The 23,556-nt window shown below is 36.2% G+C and overlaps 1 protein-coding gene across 1 annotated transcript; it reads right to left on the bottom strand.

Moving 5' to 3' along the window:
• Window positions 1-1,068: 1,068 nt before the first annotated feature.
• LOC105172348 (Metallopeptidase M24 family protein) lies at window positions 1,069-19,473 on the bottom strand. Its single transcript, XM_011093733.3, has 13 exons — window positions 19,003-19,473; window positions 18,490-18,615; window positions 18,267-18,386; window positions 15,801-16,076; window positions 15,297-15,469; window positions 14,519-14,773; window positions 9,442-9,593; window positions 7,097-7,287; window positions 5,147-5,255; window positions 4,887-5,041; window positions 4,394-4,486; window positions 2,521-2,601; window positions 1,069-1,779 (listed from the first exon to the last, which is right to left on the bottom strand). Exons 1-13 carry the CDS (start codon window positions 19,291-19,293, stop codon window positions 1,708-1,710), a joined length of 2,094 nt encoding a protein of 697 aa, XP_011092035.1. The 5' UTR covers window positions 19,294-19,473; the 3' UTR covers window positions 1,069-1,707.
• Between the last annotated feature and the right edge of the window lie 4,083 nt (window positions 19,474-23,556).

The raw sequence follows: 23,556 nt of genomic DNA, 5'->3' as shown, positions 1-23,556 counted from the left end.
CAATTTTTCTTCCTTTTAGTACCGACATGTAAATATTATTTAGCTCAAAAAAGTTATCATAAAATGCTAAGGTTAGGCCAACTTTTGATTCAAATTTCGCAGAATTTTAAAATAGTTCAAATTTGAACAGTTTTATGCGGTTATTTTACTTCCTTTCATATGTTCTATTTGCCTAATTTGACCATAGTCTATGAGTTGCAATGTCATATATGACACTTAATTTTCAAGAAATTACTCGATATTTTTGTCAGGTGCAATCAACGCACTCGAAAACTTTTTAACTAAACAAAATGGCCTTCCTCCCTTTTCCTGCAGTGTCTTCTTCCTCTTTCAGTTGCTGCATGTGTGACTTATGGTGAAAACATTAGAGTTCCAGTGAGATGCAAAAAAATTAAAAATAAAATTTTTGGACGCGTACTGAATTGTTTCATGTTCAGTTTCTAAACAGCTCGAATTCTATTGCAGCGCACAAATAGAAATAATTATATTTACTCTGTGTTGCAGTTATTACGTGGAAAATAAATACATTATCTAAGTGCGTGGCTTCTATTCGTAATTTTGACTTATCAAAAGAATAGACATTTATTTTAAACACATAAGAGTTTTCAGCAATGTTGTTAACTGCTACATAAAGAAGATTTAAACCATTAACAATGCTTTTGTGCTTTCAAACTAGGTATGAAGAATATATGGAAAAGAGCGAAAAAATCATTTTAAGTGTTAATTACTTTTGTCTTTAATATGGCCAAAATTATAAATATGCAGTTTAATCACTAGAATTATACTTCTACATAAACGGGCGATTGCAATAATCATGCTTGCAATCGAATCCAAATTTTCATTTTTTTTTATTGATTTTTTTGACAAAAAACATCACATACAGTACATATGCGATATTTAAAAGCAATATAATATGATATTTTTTACGTATGTATTGCACGTAATACTTTTCCTACAAAAAAAATCAACCAAAAAAAGTTCATATATAGTAAAGTACGAATTTTGCAAAATTGACATGGTAATTGACCAAAAAATAAAAAAAAATGGCAAAATATAAAACAAGCATAATTCGAACTAAAAAATATAATTTACCCTAAATAATATCTTTAATGCCTAGTTTAAAATAATGTTTAATACATTTAAGTACTTGATCTATTGATTTTGTCCGAGTTTTGAACCTTTTTCAAACTTACCAGCTCAAGTATAGCTCTCTAACGTTCTAACACAATCTCCAACTTGCAGCTTGAAGCATGAATCAAGCTCCATTCCTTCACACCCCTAATCTACAATAAACACCTCAGATAAAGTACTGTGCATTATAGATGCAGTGTGAGTAGCGATGACTACTGGATGACACGGCATCACTTCTACTAGAATTAGTCAGCTCCACGGTGGCCACCTATTCAAATTCAGCTAATTGGGAGAAGAGAAGCTGTCGCGACGAGTTTCTTAATCAACCACTTCCAACAAACTTAATCCATAATTATAGCGATCAGGCTGAATTTCTCAGAGCATCTGTTCCTTCAGTCCTCGTCTTTCCATAAGCAAGGAAAATAACACGTGGACACGCAAGCTTTCTATTTATTTCTTAAGGTGTACGACTTAACATAATATATCCTCTTTGAAGTAATAGCCTTTTAAGTATAACAACAGGCAGGCAGTTCGAATTCTATTTGTACAAAGTCTGGAACAAGGTGAAATATTGTATCAAGCCTTTACAAGTGGCCTTGTATTATTCCAGAGCCATTCATACGCTGGACCATCAAGCAATGGGGAAACCTGTGGATGAAATGAGGTCAATCTGAAAATGAAACAACTTTAACTTGGAAGTACAAACTCTACTAGCCTCCACCAAAAATTTGAAGTCTTTGGTTTTCGTGATATGCAGTATTCAAGGTGCAAGATGTACAGCAGGTCTTACCAGATCATTGATAGAAACCCAAATTGTACTACCTGTGATGCTCCATGTGTCTATATTCTAGAACTGAAAATACACTCTATTTACTAGCAGACAAACTGGACGTGACTTTCTCTCACGACTTAAGTCATTCTTGTACGTAACATTCTTTCTTGGAAAGATAATAATTTGAATAGCAGTGACATCAGTTTTATATGGACATATTTGGAGCACTCTAATGCCGAACTTTCAATTGGTATCGATGAGATGTCACCACGTCTGAGACAAGATATCATTTTCGTCCTAACATTTTATATTATCACTTCAGGCAATTAGCTATGTAACCCAAAATCCAATTAATGTAGCAAGCAACTTCAGGGGCATAGCTAGGTGAATGCTGCTGTTAAGGCTAAATATGTAGTTCACCAATGAGGCGGGCGAGACTGTCAATGCCCTCACACCAACTGATGGATGATATGCAACATAAAGAGAGTTTGAACATGAAACATCGACTTAAATGAATAAGTTAGATGTTGAATTGAGTTAAGACATCGAATGGTGTCCTCCATGCACACGGTGGAAAGATAAATTTTAATAACAGAAAAGATGACACATCTGCTTACCTTCTCCCAGACTTGCCCGTGGTAGTCATTGAGCCAATCTATCTCGGCTGTAGAGAGTAATGATAAATCAACCAATTTGGCCTACATGATGTGGAGGAAGAATTACATATCAAAGATGATATGGCAAAAAATTATATTCCACTATGAGGCAAATACAAGGAACAAAGAAAATATAAATTTATGTTCTTCATGATAAACATGAAGCAGCAGTGACTATGAGAACTATGAACCACCACAAACCTTTCAACCCGAATCTTCCATCTTAGGTGGAATCAAATAATCAGGATGTAATTCCCCATTAACACTTAGTTATCTCAGGAAGAGTGAATAGTTTATCAGCCTTGGTTAATTCCAACCAGTCAATATGTGTGAGACCCCACATAGTATCAATTCTCAAATGAAGCACACTGATTTCTTACGTTTTTGGATAAAATTTAACCCTCACAAAGATACTTTGAAGCATATTTGCAATGTTAATAAAGTAAAAATGTATCATATTCAAATATTTGCTATACTTATCTTTTGTCGAATTCATTCATGATTTAGAAATGTAAAAATTGAAGGTATTGTATTGGATATAGAATTATTATGTTAGAAAGGTTAGCAATGCTTCAAACATCTAGAAAATTATACCACAATGTGCACCTTTTAAGCATACCCTTCTATATGTTAATGTGAATTACTTAAATCATGCAAGCAAAATATATTAGTAACACGTGTGTATCTATATGCACCTGAATATATGCCGAGAAGAACACAAAGTGCCATTCCAACATAAAAAGTTAAAAAATGAGGATATAAAAAATTATTTGCCCCACATTGGTGGAGATGTCTCAAACCACTTTATGCAATCAAAATCTAGTACTTGTTCCGGCGCTTAGGATACCACAAGTCTTTGGAAGAAGGGAATCCTAAATTTTAGAAGGTTTGGACCAAAGCCACATGCATGCAAGCACCACCATGGGTTGGCCAGCCAGCTTAGCTCTTTTTGCGACGTGGAGTGGACTTAGACCTTATATATCTTTTTAGACTAAAAAAACTAAGAACTCCATGTTAAATTTTCTATTAATTCTTGGATCAAAGTGTGACAAGTGGTACTCAACGTGTGACATGACAGTGATCAGATCACTCAGTGCATTAACGATAACATTAGCTCACCATATGGTTATACCCATTTAAGATCCATCACCCACCCATATACGACCCCTTAAAACCTATAACCAACTTATATTGGACCCATAATGAACTCATGATTATAGTTTATACTAATACCTTTTATAAATTCTATTATATTACTAACATTACTTTTAATAAACTACTAGAAAATTAAACATGAAGAACCCCATTTACGATCCATTAAAACTCATATAGGACCCATTATCTATTTAAATTTACTTAAACAAAACCATATTGGACTATGTTAAACCCAATCCAAACCAAAACTAGGTGGGTTGGGTTGGAACCATGCATTTCCACCCATATTGCCACCGCTAGTGGGGAATAAACACAGCAGTGCACCCCCATACTTCCCATTATATAGTTGCAGAACCGAATTGTGAAACAGAGAAAAAAGAAGATTCAGTAAAATGGGAAAACATTTAGCAAATGTGATTTTCAGCGCTACAGGCAACATAATGCCAACCCCCCCCCCCCAAAAAAAAAAAACGGAAAAATACTACAAAACCTAACTGTGCATCTGCAAAGGCATCATCCCTGGACATGAATTAATCCTACTTTCGGATTTTAAGTAAGAAACTGATATTTGGCATTACATTGTAAAACTAAACAATCCAACTAATTTAAATTTATCCAATAAAAACCAATCTTCTAAAACAGCAAATTCGATGTAATGAAGGAGTTTAGCAATTCATACCTGAATGGGAACAAATGTGAGCTTTTCAAATCCCAAATATTCTACTCCTCCAAAGCGATTTGGTGTGTTAGCCTCTTTCACATAGAGGAGATTCTGAAAGACAAGAATGGAGAAGAGATTGCTTGGTAAAAATATTGGTTTGATGGCTTGCTCAAGAAACTAGTGACCGGTTCAGCCTAAAACTTACTACGGTCCTATTTAAATGATGAATCAGGCAGCGCATAATAACTGGTGATCCTGGTCTTTAACCAAAAGGTTAAGTTGCTATATATACAGATCTTTGATCTTTATTAATGGCAACCTCTATTGGATTAAACTTAATTTTGCAGAATCTTAACCATAAGAAAACTCCTACATAAATGTTTTAAGCAAGTAATGCATCTCATGCTCACTAATAAAATAAGGCCCACATAACCGTTTAAGTAGGTAATAGCTTTTGACACTAATACTATTTATGCATGATTCTTTAGTTCCAGGAAAAGATGATACATACTTCAATCCTAATGCCAAATGCATGGTCTTCATAGTACCCTGGTTCATTGCTAACAACCATGCCTTTCAGCAACGGTGTCATGTTTCCAAAACGGAAGCTGATACTTTGAGGGCCTTCGTGAACATTCAGTGCAGCTCCTACACCATGACCAGTACCTAAAGTTTGATACAGCAGTTCACAAACTTAGCCTATCATCTCAAATCAAATCAAGAATTCCAGAAAACTCTGATAACAAGCACGCAGTAGGGAATCACTAATACCATGACGATAATCAAGACCAATCTTCCACAATGATGATCTTGCAAAGGCATCCAATACAAAACCAGGGTAGTTTTCAGGAAAGATGGCCTGATCAAGTGCTATATGACCCTGCCAAAAGCATATATCACTATTAGTATATTTCCTCATACGATGATTCCTTTTCTCTGAAATATAGTTAAGCACCAAGGATTGCTTAAATGAGAACAAACATAGAAGACCTTACAAACCAACATCTAACATTAAGCCAAACGTAAATGACAGCGTCAATACTAACAGCACTCAACAGAAACAACAGAATGCTATTTAAAAGATACAATGTCTATGTTTCCATGGGGCATGGCTATGATAACATGTCTAAGTTCCTTTTTGGCCCTTCTAAAACTATACCTATTTGAACAGATTCAAAATCTTAGTAGGTGTATACATCTATTAGATGCATTTCTCTTCATAATGTAACTCAAACAAAGATTATGAAGTTAAGTTCATTAGTAAGACCTGATATTTTACTAAGCCAGGATAAACAAACAATCACCAAAAGTGGGATTTTAAAGGGGCACGATGTTCCTACAGAAAGGCAAAAATTCATCACTGGTCATCACTAAGATAAAGCATCAACCATCTGTTTGATGCTTAACAACATGGGCTTCTTATATTCTTTTCATAATTTTGGATGCCTAAAGCAATAGACCTTGAAAACTGAAAGAACCAAAAAATTCTTAAAACATAAAGAAAGATATGAAGAGCAAAAGATCTAGGCATGAAATTATATTCCCCACAGTTGCTTAAGGTTTGAATTGCCCCACATAACTCGAGGAAAAGCAGAATTGCTCCAATATCCTGAATATGACTCTAGATAGTGATGAGTTGGGATAATAAACTGCAAGCACTCCTATACATTGTAGGATTTATGCATAAAATAGATAACCACTAACCAACTTGACATAACGGCTGAAAATGTGGAAAGAACCCAAGGTTCAGGAGGGTCTATCACAGAATTTCTTCGAAGAAATAGAACAGTTCAGTAAAATTTAAATAAAACAAGAGTCCAGACTTTAAATGAGCTTGCTGTTTCTAGATTCCTCATTACCTGCATCACTATTTTCCCAACAATTGTCTCCATAGCAGGGAATGTTAATTTCTGTCACTATCGTCTAAAGAATATTGCTAGTTCCATTTCAAATTTTAACCTCAAACATTAACTTTAATCTTGACTACAAGTGTTGGGCCCTGGGAGTAGTAGGAACTATTAGAAAATCTGGTTTAAGTTAATACAGATATAGATAAGCACTTAAAGCTACTTGTGCACTAAGTCAGAAGATTATAGCTGCGCGATAGATAATGGATGTATATTATTTTGGAGTTCAAGGATACTATTGCAGTTAACAACACTTCAACTCAACATTGATATTTAATTCCTTCATCTAATAAAATATATTGTTGGTAGAAGTTATGAAGAATTACTACAATAGAATGTTTTTCACATCTAATCATTAGTCTCTGAAATTAAGCTCGAATTGACAAATAAGTACCATTCCCAGATAACTCCAAACAGCAACTTGCTTCAATATTTCACAAATATGGCATACTAGGCTTTCAATATATAAATCCATCAGACTTCTCTAAATAAAATGATTCTTACTTCAGCTTTGTCAACAGAGAAATTTGCAAATTTTTTTTTAAAGAAAACACACTTATACCGTATCTGTGTACATGCGTAAAATCCACCAACAGTTTCTCATTCATCGACCCTCTATTCTCAAGTGCTCAAAACTTACTATCATTAAAGAGGCTACACATCTAATTTCTCTTAAAATGTCAAAAGTTAAATGGTATATTTCATGCATAACTGCACATAGTTAGGAAGAGAACCATGGATCAGCATCAATTAGGAAATTACTTCTTTTACAGAGATGGGAGATCGAGTTAAACAAATAACTAATGAACAACACCTGAAGAACTCGGGTAAAACATTCTTTTTCCCGTGAAGAAGGTTGACCAAAATGTACTGTCCGGGTAATGTCGGTCGTCCCATCAATATATTGTGCTCCACTGTCCAGTAGGAAGAGTTTTTCAGCATCTATAATGCTACAACTGTTAGGCTCTGGTTTGTAATGTATGATAGCACCATTAGCACCCGAACCTATGAAGAACATTTAGACATAGTGTCATTAAGTAAAATGATAAATTGGTACATTATTCAGCGCAATGATTAAACATGGGACATCGAGAGCTCCTTCTGATTGATTATTGAGTAGATAACTGCGGATAAAAGTCCAACTCTGGCCAATTCGAAAAACCCTTTTCGCATGTATATTTCAACTAATAACTGCAGACTTAAGTGAGGAAACTATTCATACAAAAATCTCTCTAAGACTACTAGTGGGTACATGCTTCACTTATATTCAGGAATCAAATTTCAGATGTACAAAGAATATTCATTGCTTTGTAACAGGAGGGACAATTTTGTTTGCTGCACCTTCACCATTGCACGCAAGGATGTGATTTAGAGCATTATCCTGATCTAGACAAACAAAAGAAAAAAGAAACAACCATATAAGGCCGAAAACTTCAAAAACTTGCCCCAATTTCAAAGATAATGGCGGTTAACGTCTCATTGTCCCTTAAACTACAAGAGAGGGAAACAGTCCCCTTTAGTGGCCATTAATCTAGGACCCTAGCAATCAGTTCAGCAGGTACACTCCAGCACCAATTTCTTGGTTCGGGTACTATATTACATATGTTTAGTCACAAGTTGTTTGATGGCAAAATGGAACCATTTCTTAACTCCATCCATATATTGAAGCATGTTCATCCCTCCTTGTTTCCCTTCTTTCCTGTTTCTTATCCTACCTTTTAATAGCTCCTGTGTCTAACAGCCCCAGAATGCCTTTTTAGGAGACTACTTTTAATATTTATAGGAGGGATTATCCCAAGAAAACATGTCCATCACTTCACACTTAACACCAGATTACACATGAAACTGAATGGTGAAGCATGAAACCACTGACCAGTTCTTGCCAAACTCATGTTTTCAATCCCAATTCATACTTTAATAATCAATTCTGAAGCATCCAATATCTTTGTGTCAAGTATCCCAATTTTGACCTCTGGAGATTCAACTACTTATTGTTCAAAGGATAGTACAGAATAGCAAACCATTAGATGATTAACCACCAAGATCTGGCTAAGCTCTGATTTGTTCCTCTAACCAACTCAGTGATAAATCTGGGTCTCTCGTGTAAAAAGTTGAACAAGTAGTATGAACTTGATGAATTGAGTGGTACTGACCAATCATGAAACTCATGAATAACTTGAACTGGGAAATAATTGTGAAGAATGATATAAGATGTCAATGACATAATCTTTACAGTATAGCATTTCCATGCATAACCTCTATCATAAAAGGGGCTCCAGAGGCATGCGAAGACAGGATGAAGTGAAAATAACAGTGGGTACACACAGATGCACGTCTTGACGAAGTGAAGATGTAAAACAATTGCAAAATCTATCTTGAACCCTTAAGCAAACTTTATTTGCTCTAAACCAACAACTTCTCAACTTGCAAGAAACACAAAGCTTCACATTTTTTTGGGGGGGAAAAAGTGGGTGCGACTCCGGAAGACATCTATATTTCAAACGACCACATTCACAAGACAATTCACTGCAAGAAAATTCTACCCTACTAAAACTGAAAACTGGGTAAAGAGTAGGCAAAAAACCTTAACCAATTTGGATAACAATCTAAGACACTCTGAAGGAGGGCATACACAATTCTTTTTGCTTCATGTTCAATGATGTTTAACTGAAACTAAATACAAAACTCAGAAATGAAGAACAAGTAGTTGCAACCTAGTGGTAGTGTTCCATCATTTCTACTAAAATAGAGCAGCATTCAGGCATTTTGTCTAAGATTTTTTAAATATCAACGACTAGTAAGTTCCTTGCAAAAGTATATACAAAGAAGAGAAGTTCCCACCAAAGTTTTAGGAACCAGATGTACAAACAAATATATAGGTAACTACAGATCACAGATCCAAATCCTATAGTGCACATTTCATTGAGTAACTTGCAGGGAGGATTCATCCTAGGAAATAGGCAAATAGTTTGGGTTGCCTTCATCATAAGTTCCTCAATGACTCTTCAGAATCAGAATCTCCCATATAAAGGTAGATTTAGAGAAGCTCAGCCCTATAGATGTTGAAACTTCTGAATGAGGTAAGTATCTGATTAAAGCAAAGTGCACCGAGAATGAAAAGACAATATGCTCAAAGGTTGATAGGATAAGGAGATTTACCACTTATAGTATCGAAACTTGTGCCAATGAAACCATCTTGCCTAGAGCGGAACTCAAGAAGTTTGTCAGAAACATCTACTTCTGTCAAAATGACACCATTGCTGATTTCCTCCTCCAGCCATGCCCAGAATTGTGCTAGAGCTGCTGCATCCCTGCAAAAGAATAGTCATACTTAAATTCAGCCAAAATATTGATCTATCGACTGTATTAATCAATACAAAAATTGCATGCAATGCTTGTGAAAATAAGTTGAAGAGAGACATAGTTCCAGTTGACAAAGCCACCTGGTTGCCAATACCTTCCATGGGAAGGTTAAAGTAGGTAACAAAAATTTATCAGACAAGGCGCATTTAATCTATGTGGAAAGCAAAGAGATACTAAGGAGTATTGTTGGAAGCTACATGGTAGACCAACTAGAGGTCATGGAAAAAAGTCAACAAGACCACAAGCAAACCAATCTGAGTCCATTGAAGGTTTTTCTCCATTTCCATTTAGGAGGTACAAGCCTTAAAGCGATTTTTGTCTCAACTAGAATCGCAATCAACCTCAATTGCTTCCTCTAACTTTGGCCAAGAAGGTAGTGCTTTTCTTGCCAATCTTATCTCTCATAATGATAAGATTCCAGAGAAAACAAAACAAAACTCCCTAGGCTTAGGAAAAGATAAAGTCCATACAGCTGATGGATCTTTAGCCTCCAATCTAGAGAAGGTTCTGTTAATGCACCCCTACCATTAATCTATCACCATCCTTTCATGTTCCTACTTTACCAATTAACATTGTATCTGTTACTGCAATCACCAAAGCCGTTAATCGCGAAGTTGAATTTTTGTCATTCTTATTATGTATTTCAAGATCTGGATGCCGGAAAAACAATAGACAACGGAAGACTACAAGATGGCTTGCATCTCCAAGACGAAGGCTTCAGCAGCCATTCCTATTATAACTTGAGCTATGTTAGGATAATTGGCAGCCAACAAATGATCCATTGGCATACATGACTAGAGACACCCATCCTTTTCAGTTTTACAGAGAGTAGATTATATCTCAATTCGTTTAGACAGCGTAATTTAGATTTATTAGTTTATTCTGCATGTGAATTTGCCAAGCACCAAGCATTCATCCTTCAGCTAATAACAAGAGCCCTATTCCTTTTATGACTATTCATTCCAATGTGCGGGGTCCTACTCAGACTATTTCATTGTTTGGTTATAGATGGTTCATAACCTTTATTGATTATGTACAAGGCTAACTCGGGTCTACTTGATGAAAACGCAAAAAATGAAGTTTTTTCTTCTTTTCAACTATTTCACATAATGATTTGTACACAACTTGATGTCAATGTTAAATATTTAAGAACCAATAATGGTATAAAGTACATAGATGGTGTTTTTGTGCATACTTAGATTCTAATGTAATATTGCACCAAACAAGTTCTGTCAACACAAGTTTAAATAGCTCGATCTACTATGAATGTTCCAAAGGTTTATCTGATATGCAATGCTTTCAAAGACATATCCTATCGATAGAATGCCACACAAACACTTAATTTTAAGAGTTCTTTAGAAGCTCCACAAGGTCATAATTAATGTACAATTCCCCTAAAATTTCTGGATGTGGGTGTTTTGTTCATAGGATGGGAGGAATGCAAACAAGCTAAAACCTAAGGCCTGAAATGTGTGATTGTTGGATACTCTGCAACTCAGAAAGGACATAAGTGATATCATCCATCGACTAAGAAGTACTTTGTTAGTATAGATGTTACATTCAGAAAATCTGACCCATACTTTCCTGCACCTCAGTCATCCCTTCAGGGGGAGAGTCAACGAAAATGTTAACACCTACCCTTATACAGAATTTTGGAAAAAGTCCTAGCAATGAAGAGCAACAACCTAAAATTTGGAGATTAGGTAAGCCAGATTTGTAAACCTCTATACATTGAGTCAAGACAAATCAGGCCATCAACCAGCTTCTACCTACTCAAGAGCCATTCTGACTCCAGTGCCTTAGATGATATCATGTGGTCTTCCCTTCATTTTCATCCCATTACTAATGATTTTAATGTTCCTATTGCTATTAGGAAAGGAATGAGGGTTTGTTTCCAATGGTTATCTTCTTCCTATAGAGCCTTTGTATCATCTATTTCCTACACAAGGTTGGCAAGAAGCATATAGGGATCCAAAATGGAAAGAGACAATGATCGATGAGACGAAGGATTGGTAAAAATGAGACATTGGAACTTGTTATTCTTCCATTGGGGAAAAAAAAAGTTGGATGCAAATGGGTTTTTGTAGTGAAACATAAAGCGCATCGTTCAATTGAAGATATAAAGCTTGATTTGATTGGAGGCCAAGGGCTTTACTCAAACCCTCCAGATCGGCTATTAAGATACTTTTGCTTCTATTACAAAAATGAGTACTATGAAAACGATATTGTCATATACAGCTAACCTTGAACAGGATCTACAACAATTTGATGTCAAAAGTGCCTTTGTGCATGGATACTTGCAAAAAGAAGTGTATGGAAATTTCTCAGGAGTTGATGATGAGAAAACGGAAGACAAGGTATGTAGATTAAAGAAAGCATTATATGGTGTTAAGCAATCACCCAGTGCATGGTCCACTGGATTCACAAAAGCCATGATTTCATTGGATATTATGAAAGCAATATTGATGCCTGTTCATAAACATACATAGGTAAGATCCATCACTCATTGTCTATGTTACTGATATAGTTGTGACGGGACGATAAGAGGAGATTACCCAACTCAAGAAACTTTCAACACAAGAGTTTGAGATCAAGGATTTGAGTAAGTTGCAATATTTTCTTGAAATAGAGGTTGCAAGATCAGATATGGGAATCTTTGTCTCAAAAAAGGAGTAAATTTTGGATCTCTCTGAAGATTCTGGTATGCTGGGATGCAAATTTACTGACTCACCTTGAAGCTAAAATCACGAACTTCAAGCAGGGGTTGGCAAGTTAGTAAGGTTGGTACATCAATATATATGCATGATCCCCGAGATTCCCCTCTAGAAGTTGCTCTTCGTATTCTTAGATACTTAAAATCTGCACTTAAAAAGGTATTACTCTTCTCGAAGCACGGTCACCTAAAAATAGAGGCTTATACATATGCAAATTAGGCTAGATCTATTGACGATAAGAGGTCAACATCAAGTTGCTGCACATTTCTTGGCAACAAATTAGTTACTTGGAGAAGTAAAAAACATATTGTGGTAGCAAGATAAAGTGCAGAGGCAGAACATAGAGCTATGGCACAAACCATTAGTGAATTAGTATGGCTGCAGAAATTAATGGCAGAATTAAGATTGTTGGAAGAGAAACATTTATCCTTGTTTGTTGATAACAAGGCTGCCATTAGACAATCCAGTTAAACATGATCAGACAAAGCATATAGTGATTGACAGGCATTTCATAAAAGAGAAAATATTACATATTCCTCATATACTTCAAAAAAACAACTAGTTGATGCGTTCACAAACATGATTAGACAAAGCATATGGTGATTGACAGGGCTGGAAGAGAAACATTTATCCTTGTTTGTTGATAATAACAAGGCTGCCATTAGACGATCGACTTAAACATGATCAGACAAAGCATATAGTGATTGACTGGCATTTCATGAAAGAGAAAATAATAGAGAGAATATTATATATTTCTCATATACTTCAAACAAACAACTAGTTGATGCGTTCACAAAGGGACTCAACAATAGAACATGTCATAATCTAGTTTGCAAGTTGGGCTTGTGTAATATCTATGAACCAACTTGAAGGGCCCACATTTAGTAGGAGATTATTTGGAGCAACTAATGATATTTTGTTAGACGATTTTTAGGAGTAATTGAAGATTGTGTATTTGGGGCTGATTATTAGGACCTAATTTCATTCCTTTCATATTTCCTTTATAGAGTTACGAATGTATATATAAACAGAGTGGTTATAAAGTACAATATACAAAAAAGAGAAAAAGAATGAATACTTTCTTGTTTGCTACGAACAATATTGTGATAATGAATTTGAGGTGATTCACAGGTAAGATTCCACCAATTAGAGGTGATCCACTTAGAATCATAACACTTAAACCCATTATAGGTGACTCCATCAATTAGAGGTGATCCCCTTAGAACCATCACAGGTGATGTCACTTAGAACCATCACAATTTGAGGTGATTCCATCAATTAGAGGTGATCCAATTAGAGTGGACTCCATCACAGATTATTTCATTTAGAAACTTTACAGTGGTTCAAAGTATGTCTGTTGTAGTTTAGTTTATAAATAAGCTCAAGATCTTACTACTATTCTAACACTTGAAACCATAACACAGCATGGTTAGGGTAAGTAGGATCTGGCAGCACCATTTTAAGAGAACACATTAAAAGAAGGACAAAATAAGTATTTCAAAGAAGTATTCCATGCTTTTGTTTAACTAATTGTTGAGAATCATGAATTGATTCTCCAAATAACTGTAAAATCACAAGAGAATCACAACAAAATCTTAGTGATTCTTGTGATATCTATATAATTTGATTTTGGAGATATTTCCTTATTTTTATGTTATACATATATGTAGTTCACCTATATAAATAGGTGGAGGTTATATCATCAAACTAATAGAGAATAGTATGATTTAGCCCTTTGGCATTTTTATCGTGGACGTAGGTCATATGACCAAACCACATAAATGTTGGTCTCTTGTTTCTGTCTTCACTTACCTAGAAATCTGACACTAATAAAGGAAATATGCATAAAGACAGTCCCATCCAAACGCATTGCAGGAAGCTCCAGTTCAGAAGACATTTGCAATGTCTGCAGTGCAACAGAATAAAAAAACATAATGCTACAATTTATACATAAATATTTGCATATTTGCCTCCAAAAGATAATAACAAGCACTAAAAGTAGAGAGCATGATCCACATTTTTTCCCCCTTACAACAGTCCAGTTTATGCACTAAAAACATGTCACAAGAGAACGTGTAAATTGCACAGAAAAACTGCTGATTAATAGTTACTCAAATAAGGCACATGTAAAAACTAAGGATATTTGCAGTTGCACTTACCTTAGATGACAATTACGCATTCCTTCTAATTCAGCTTCATTCTTCACAGCTTTAGCCAAAGAAACAGGCGAGCTCCTATACACCGCAGTGGGTCCACAAGATTGGCCATCTGGACTGTTTGGTACAGTCTTCTTGTTACTATTAACAACTCCAGCAGTGCTAATGTACTTATCACAGGCAGATTTAAAAGTATTTACAATAGCAGCACTAACAGATGATGTGTCCAACCAAAGGCACGCCCCTTTTAGAGCCAAACTGCAACAAAAAGTATGGTCAAGGACAACTTGTTACTGGGAGATCTAATGTACAAGTTTTAGAAAATCAATTCTGTACATTATATGTGACAAACTGTTCATTGAAACAGCCTTTCCTTGACGGTTTCTTATACGTTAAATGGGAATTATATTAGGATTGCTACAGCACCTGTAACGTAGTGGTACGGGCCAGCTAAAGACAATTTGAAACTTTCTGGTCTAAACTTGTTGAAACTCAGTGGAACAGAACAGCAAAAGGCCAACTAAACCCAAAAAAGTGATATAATGCTTTCTTGAGCAAGAATTCACTTTAGGCAGAAGACTCTCAGTCCAATCGTTTTTTGCTTTGATGCAAAATCATTGTGGTGATTCTATGCCGCACATTTTTCTTTTCCCATTTATAGTTTCAGTAAACCTTATAGAGCATTAGTGTAACAGTTTTCAGCTGACAAAAGTAAAAAGAGCAACCTAGTGAAGCAGAATTCATTGGAACACAAGCAAAAAGGCTGTGAACTCAAACTTACCTTTCAATTTCAGAAAGAATAGACTCATATGGTCTCAACTCTATTCCAGCATTCTTCAAGTAATGGTTCACTTCAGGATTGAGTTTGGCATCATCTATAAATAATTTTGCTCCATCAATCTCCACAACTAAATAGGCATACATGACAGGTGAATGTGGTACGTCGCTACCTCTCTATTACAAAAATTTGCGTGTTAGTAATGAACCATAACAAGATTTAAATTTAAATAAACTCTTGGACTTGTCTCTGGTTTCTTCACAAATAAAGAAACCCACAAGGCACGGTCAAGATATATCTAGCATCATATGAAAGAAAAATCCAGAAATAATCTTCATGATCTCTATACCAGTTTGAATTGAAGGACAACATTCTAGTTGATGTATCAACTTTTGAGGTGCTTTTTTCTCTGTTACTTGTTTTTCTAGGTGAGTAGCTAGTTAACCCATTTCATAATTCTGGTACAATTTATTAAAGCACAATCAAGAAAACAGCTCAGTGTATTACCAAGTTCAAGAGCCATGCAATCTCATCCAGCATTGAGATAACAATCGCAGATGAACCAGCACTAATTAGTTCAGACCTCAACGAGGACAGCTTGGATGACACATCTACGCCAGCATATTTCACGTCATGCAATCTGATATGTCTGTTTGGAGGCTTTGGTCTGGAATCTTTCCACATCTCATCCACAAGATTAACATCATACAAGTAGACCAACTCATGATTCTTCTGAGATATGGCCTCTTTCAGTTCTTCTGCAGCATCGGAAGAAAACAGGAACTGAACGCTTCACAAAAACCAAGAGAAGGTGGTTTCTGGGATCAGAAATATGAAATTGAAGAAAATTTAAAATGAAATCAGAAATTGCATATACCCACAAATAGATATGAAGATGACAAGAAAGGAAGCATTAAAATAACTTATAAGAAGAAAAGGACCATGACAAATTCAAGAAAAAAGTCAAAAAAAAAATACAAATTGCTACCAAATATAAAACTTGTATAACAATGTGACGAAGAACCTTGTTTAGCACCAAGTTAAATATTATTTGGAAAAAAACAGCAAATCTAATATAAACCAATAGACAAACTGAAAACATGTTCCTCCGTAACCAATATTATCCTAAGGGGAAATAGTACACTGTCCAGATAACAGCTAAATGTACCAGTTCCCAGTGCAGTGCAAGCAATTCAGCTGGACTGGAAAGTAAACTCAGAGGATGAAACGGTACCTAGGTTTATAAATCAGGTTTTACGCCACAGCCTCAGAGCGACTTAAGATCAAGTAAAATTGACATTAATGATCCAAAGTTCAACCTCTACATTTAGAAAATATTTTGTCTCCTCTAACTTGGCTCACATCTTCCACAAGCCACAGGTTACATTAGATTAACTTTATTTATTCATTACTGATGACCTGCAACGGTCTTTCAGACATATTAGGAACAAAACTTGTTCTGAGAAATGTGTATATTTTAAATGTACAATCCATACCAAAAACTAATAAGAATCATCTTCATGGAGAAAAATCAAGCCATAAAGGCTGGAAGAACTGCAAATGCATGTCAATAGGCAAATTCAAAGTTTCACTAGCCTCAGAATTCTGCGACCAAAATTAGAACACCAATGAGTATTGGTCTATAGGTGGGCAGCCACTACAAAATTGGTGAAGTTATTATTGAGCTTACATATGTGGATAATTTGGAGAAAAACAATAAGAATTTTCAGAAAGCAACTTTGGTACTCTCTATTTGGAATAAGCATGCTGCATTCCACGCTAGTTGCTAACTAGGTCAAACTCAGCTCACAAATTGCTCAGCTTTATTTGGATAATTAAATAGTCTAATTTGGATCAACTAAAATGTGGACCAAGCAAGCAGGACCACCTCCAACCTGACTCCATTGACAACAGAAGAAAGAGGATTTTCCTCCTCTTTCGTGTTATCTTTATTTCCTTCTTAGTAAAATTCACTTTTCATATTGAAGAAAAAAAATCCAAATGGTAATGTCATACCAAAATGCAGTTTCACTGATCATTAGTAAGTTTATGCAACAAAACAGCAAAACTAGATCAATTGATGGAGGTGGACGGAACCCAACCCCAATCATGGAGGGTTTGAGGGTAATGGGTTGATCTAAAATGTAGTAAAGGAAAGAAAAGTTACACAGAGACACACACGGCAGACATGCATTTTGCTTTAGAACATCATTCAATTTCTTACAGAACACCACTAGAACATAAACAATTTAATGGATTTTATGCTATTTAATTCTACTGCTATAGGTTAATCTCTTTTAAGATTAATTTAAAATACAGTTTCAGTTTTCTACAAGAAATAATATACATTCAACTCATTTTGCTCTCTTTCAATTCAAAAGAATGTTTTTAACCCATCCTGAAAGCTAAAATCCAAACCATGAGAAAGTCCAATCATATTTCTGACCACATTCTCCATAGGGCCCTCTTATCTCTTCCTTCTCCGAGCTCAGGTTATGGAAGAAGGAACCGAGAAGAAGGTATCAGCAACAACTGGTTTTATTACGGGACAGCTCATGATGTTCATATCGATCTATTATGCGCCTCTGCATCTAGCATTGGGTAGACCTCATACAATAACTGTCCTAGCTCTACCATATCTTTTGTTTCATTTCTTCTGGCAAACCACACAGCTCACACAACCTAACCCCAACTCACACGAACCACACTCTAAACACCATGAAGTTGCACTGGCCTAATAATGCTTCTTCGCCATCCAAGAAATTTAATATCAGACCAGTAAACCTTTGATTTTAATTCATAAATGGCTAGTTCTCATTGGCAACTGTCAGTATATGTAGATTTATCACATGATGACCTTCATCCAATTAGTTTATTCATTTCTAGGATGCCACTGTTTCATCTGAAAAGTTAGGACATGGAAGTTGAAATAATCATATGGTGAACATAGACTCGGAACTAGAATTTACTCACAGGATCTATGCCAATTCGGCAACCAGGTGACAAGATACCATTAAGCCACTCACTTGTCGTAGGTACTCCAAAATTACCAGCCCTCATGAGAATCCAGCTAGAGCTTAACTGCTGCTCAGCCTGTCAGCAACAATAGGAAGATATCACTAAAACCAACAGCAAATTTTAGCAACAGCTTATAGGAGTGAAAGCGAGAGAGATGTCAATCTTCAACAGTTCAGACCTGGAGGAAGTATCGTCCATCTGTCCAAAGAGCTGCTTTATCTTTCGTGACAACAGCAGTGCCTGCGCTACCAGTAAAGCCTGATATGTACGCTCGCCTTGCATAACACTCCGAAGTAAACTCGCTCTGAAAATAAGCACAATAATACTAAGAAATTGCAACTGACAGCTCAACTCTTCACCAAGAACGAAAAAATAATCTGTTTAGTAGCCACCTAAAAGTGCAATTGAATCCTTTACACAAAAGATCAAGATGCTATGACTAAATACTATATGTTTAGAACAGAAGAGTGCAATTTTTTACATTCAATTTAATTAACATCAGAACTAGAATCCTTCACTCTAAATATCAAGATGGTTCGAACAGAAGTGCGACTTTGCGATCCAATAAACCAGCAAATTCAACAGCAAAGGCATTAATTGAGCACACAATCTTCCAGTCATTTCTCAATTTCTTCAGGCAGCTGAAAACCACAGAAAATTAATCTTTCCACAAGAAACAAAATAAGCAAACCTGATGAGCATCCTGAGAGGGAATGATATAGGCATCTATATTGATGTTTGGCCGGGAGAATAGCTCGCGAAGAGCCACAAGCTTTTCGTCGGGCTCGGAGCTTTTGTGCTTCTTCCGTAGCTCCGAGGAAGGCTTGGCGGTTATGGAGGCGGATATTCGGATAACCGAACGGCGCTGCAATTTGGTGTGAGAGTTGGGGAGGTAAGTGATACTACGGCGAAACGGGGAGGAAAGGGAGAGGAGACTGAAGCGGCTGCGAGCATGAAGTTGAAAGGGGCGGTGCAAAAGCATTCTTCCGGCGGAGAACGACACTGCTGTTCCCCTGAAACTTGAATTATTGCAGATTGCAGAAAGATGGAGAAAGAGGATAAGGCGTCTTCCCTTCACCTCCCTTCACTGCTTTCTTCGTCCTTTTAAGCAATCGTAACGTAACCAAGAGAAAAACGCAACAGTGGTTTTGCTTTGCCAGAAAGCTTCTACTGCCTTTGTTTGGATTAATTTTCAATTTCATTTTTCAGTAAAAATAATCAATTTTTGGATTTGCGTTTTAAGTGTTTTGTTTTTTATTTTGAAGATAGCGAGAGCACAATAGAGATAAGTAATGTATCTTGAAAATAAATGATATATTTGTATTTGTGTTTTGGGGTAATATAAAATATTTTCAAATAAGTGGTTTAGATTTGATGTTAGGATTTAAAAGACAAAAATCGTCAAATCATATACTTTTTATATATAATTTTATATATAAAATTTTATGTCTAATATTGTATTTTTTTGAGATAAAAATCACTATTTATTGTCAAATCATATCAATTTTATATTATATATATAAATGTATATATATATTATATATAGAAAGTTGAAAAACAAAAAAATACAGAAATAAGAGATAAAAAGACAAAAACAAACATTGAGTGTGTTTTATAACACAAAAAGGGATTTTTTTCACTTGCTTAAGAACATCCAATTTTGGGCCAACTCTTATAGGTAGGGGTGGCAGATTAGTCGAGCCAGCTCGCGAGCCTCGATTTTGAGCTTGAGCTCAATTATCTCTGTTCATCAACTCGCAAATCGGCTCCTGATCTTTTTCTATTTTTTTATTTTTTTTATATTTTTTTATTTATAAATTTTTTACATATTTAATTTCATATTCAATATGTTATCAATTTTATACTCAAAATTGACCATATATTATAATTATTAATTAATATCATATTTTATTTTGAATGATAATAAATTATGGTACTTTTATTTATATATTTAATTTTTATACAAAAACAAATTTAATCAACAACTTAGTAAATGATAATATTTTTTATAATTAAAATTATTATTTAATCTAACACATAAACTTTATGTTATATTTTAATATATATTTGTATTGTGTTATACTTTTTAAAATTGACAAGTAATTCACTTATGATTCTTTTTATCTATTTCTGGATTTTATATTTATATCAAGATACATATTATGCATTATGCAATCAATTTTATTACTTATAAATTTATATCAAAATTTATTAATTCCTATGAATTAATTTAAAAATAATGATAATAATAATAAAGTGATGGTCGAACAATTTTAATTATTTTTATTATTATTTTATTATATATATAATGAGATCAAAAAAGTTAATCAACAATTAGGATATCTTAAAATTCGAGCACCCAATTCATACCAAATTTAAATATACATATATATATATATATATGATATGGTCGAGATTTTTTTCCTAAAGGATGAAATCGAAATTTTTACCACGACGCAATTGCACACCAGGTGAAATGCAATTTCCGAAAAAGGGGGTGCTGTTTTCAAGAGAATCAATGAATAGTCTTGCATAAAAAATTAATATTTTATTATTTATAGGGGTGTTGAAAATTATATGGTGTGGTGAGTTATATATGTTTAAGGTGTGCCTCATACATATCAAATTACTTTTTTACCCTTATAATTTAATATTTTTTTATTAATGTATATCATACAGCCCCCACTCTCGAATAGAATATGTCTACCCAGTGTAATATTTTGTCCAAGAGTAAACACTCTTCTGAATTGAGTTAACACATGGGAGTGGATGGCAGTGCGAATGCTTGGCCAACAGTGTTAGGTGCCCGGCTCGAGCTGGGGGTGCACCCCAAGCCCAATTCGAGGCAATTCGTGGGGTGCACTCAAGCTGGCGCACTCCAACTACCAACCGATGGGGTGCACCAAGTGGTGCACTTTAGCTCGAGGTAACCGGGGGGGTGCACCAGGTGGTGCACCCCGAGTCCAGCTCGCGCACAGCCGAGCTGGTGCGACGCACCAGGTGATGCAACTAGAGCCCTCCTCAAACTTGGTTTGAGTCTTCAAGTGTTGTGAGGAGGTGCTTAATTTTGCACCCTGGGTTTTGAACCCAGGTCAAAAGGGGGGTAAGTGGAAACTCCTACCACTACACCATCAAATATTTCTTAACAATATTTGCTCTCATTCTCTATTAGTAGAGGTTATTCAGAATTTATTCATCTTTCGCACCGAACTCTTTCATTTATTTTGAGAAATTCGACGTCATCTTCAAGAGATGAGATTTCTCGTAAATAATTCTTACATTTGTTAATGGAGCCCCCCAAGATTTCGGAGAGGGTGAAGTGGCGCAATTTTTTTTTTTTTTTAAGGACGTAGCCTCTAGGGTGATTTTTTCACCATCCATTAGGTTAAACTTTTGGTAGGTAACTCGATAGTACTCCATATTGCCTCTAAGGATGTTTTTGATCAAGCCCCATAGTTAGGTTTTTACCAACTTCGGAAGGGAGGGTAAAATTTTCCAATTCCAATATTTTTAAGAGGGGACGTTGCCTCAAGAATTCGATAAGGGGACGTTGCCTCAAAGGATACTTCATGTCCCGGAGTCGGTCTTTCACCAACTTCAAAGGGATGTAAAGTTTTCGAGGCGACATTATTAACGAGGATCTCAATGAAAGTTCCATTTAGGGGGTCCCGGGGCAATAGCGACTTTTGTCTATATGACAATGACGATTTTGCCTCTAGGGTGCTCGTGAAACTTCAAGGATCTCTATGTCTAAGTTTGTTTTGTTTGTTGGGACTACAACAAGAAAACCAACTTCATTACTTAAACTCCGGAATACAAAGTGTAAGGGAAAATCAAAAGGGGAGAAGGATATATCGAGCTACAACTCGAGTTTTCTCCTATTACAAGTGACCAGCCAAAAAATAATTTTTTCCGCTACGTGAACTTTGAGTTCCTCCCTCATGGTTTGTTGATCTTTTTGAGGTCACGGGATGACTCCTGTGGTGGGATAGTTATCGTCACGAAGAGTTTGCACATTCGACCCACGGTCAAATTTGCGTCCTTGTGCATAGTGGTTGACATATTCCTTTAAGTGTCCCCGCTGGATCAATTTTTCTATGTCATTCTTCAGTTGATGGCATTCCTCCATCGTGTGTCTCCTGTCTCGATGAAAACAACAATATTTGTCGGATTTGAGTCTCTTGGGGTTATCTTTCATCTTTGTCGGGCATTGACTAATTAGCCCTTGTTGTTCCGCCACCATTAATATCTCCCCCCTGGGAGCATTCAAGGGGGTATAGTGAGCAAACCCCGCCGGAGGTACATGCTTGCGTTCCTCTTTCTTTTTCGGCTCTTTTTCCTCTTCCCGAACCTTCCTTTTGCCGCTAAGGGAAGGATCCAAAATATTTGACTCCTCAATCCGGATGTATTTCTGGGAGCACACAAGCAAATCTTCCATAGTGCTAGGGGGCTTGCCGGCTATAGACTCTTTGAATCTTCCCGATTGTAGATTATGTTGGACAGTACTGGTGAACAACTCTTGATTAACATGAGGAACCTCATGCACTGCATCTACGAACATTTGCATGAAGTCTCTTAGAGTCTCGCCTTCCCTCTGACGGACAGTAAATAGATATGCCGCCGTTTTTGGGACCTTTTTGTTGATGGAGAAGTGGTGCAGAAAATGCTGCACCAACTGCTCGAGGCTGGAAATAGTTCAAGCGGGCAGTTGGGTAAACCAGGCTAACGCGCGTTTTGAAAGTGTAGTGTGGAAAACTTTACAGTATGCGGCGTCACTCAAATCATACCAATCAATCTTGGCATAGAACTTGTCTAGGTGTTCCTGTGGGTCTCCAGTCCCGTCATACTCCGATAGATTCGACACCTTGAGACCAGCTGGGAGCGCCTCGGCCAGAATGTTGGAGGCAAATGGGCTCCATCTTAGAGGTGCCACAGCCAACGGCAAGTAGGAATCCTCGGCTCCCCGAGTTGGTGGGGAGGCGAAAGATTCTCGATTATGGAGATTCCGATCTTGAGTTTGTGCAACTTCGGGTTTGGAGATCCGACTGTTTACTTCTTCTCGCCTCTGCTCCTCCTCCTCGGGAGCCGAGGATAGTTCCCGACTTCTGCGAGGGGAAGGAGGGGGTGGGTTCACTGGTTGTTGCACCACAAATTGGGCCACGACTTGAGTAGCAGCTCGAGTAGACGCGTCTCGTATCAAGGCTAGCAAGGCCTCCTCTGTCAGCTGAATCATCGGTTCTTGGGG

The sequence above is a fragment of the Sesamum indicum genome, linkage group LG10 (assembly GCF_026168435.1).
Source record: "Sesamum indicum cultivar Baizhima isolate 11 linkage group LG10, ASM2616843v1, whole genome shotgun sequence".
Lineage (NCBI taxonomy): Eukaryota > Viridiplantae > Streptophyta > Magnoliopsida > Lamiales > Pedaliaceae > Sesamum > Sesamum indicum.
Note: the sequence above shows the minus strand (reverse complement) of the source record. Positions and strands in the feature narration are given on the sequence as shown.

Coding starts and splice junctions, on each gene's coding strand:
- LOC105172348 (XM_011093733.3), bottom strand. CDS start 19,293: ATGCTTTTGCACCGCCCCTTTCAACTTCATGCTCGCAGCCGCTTCAGT. Junction 18,616..19,002: donor CCTCTCAGGATGCTCATCAG/GTTTGCTTATTT, acceptor GCTTATTTTCAG/AGCGAGTTTACTTCGGAGTG. Junction 1,780..2,520: donor ACGGGCAAGTCTGGGAGAAG/GTAAGCAGATGT, acceptor TTTCATCCACAG/GTTTCCCCATTGCTTGATGG.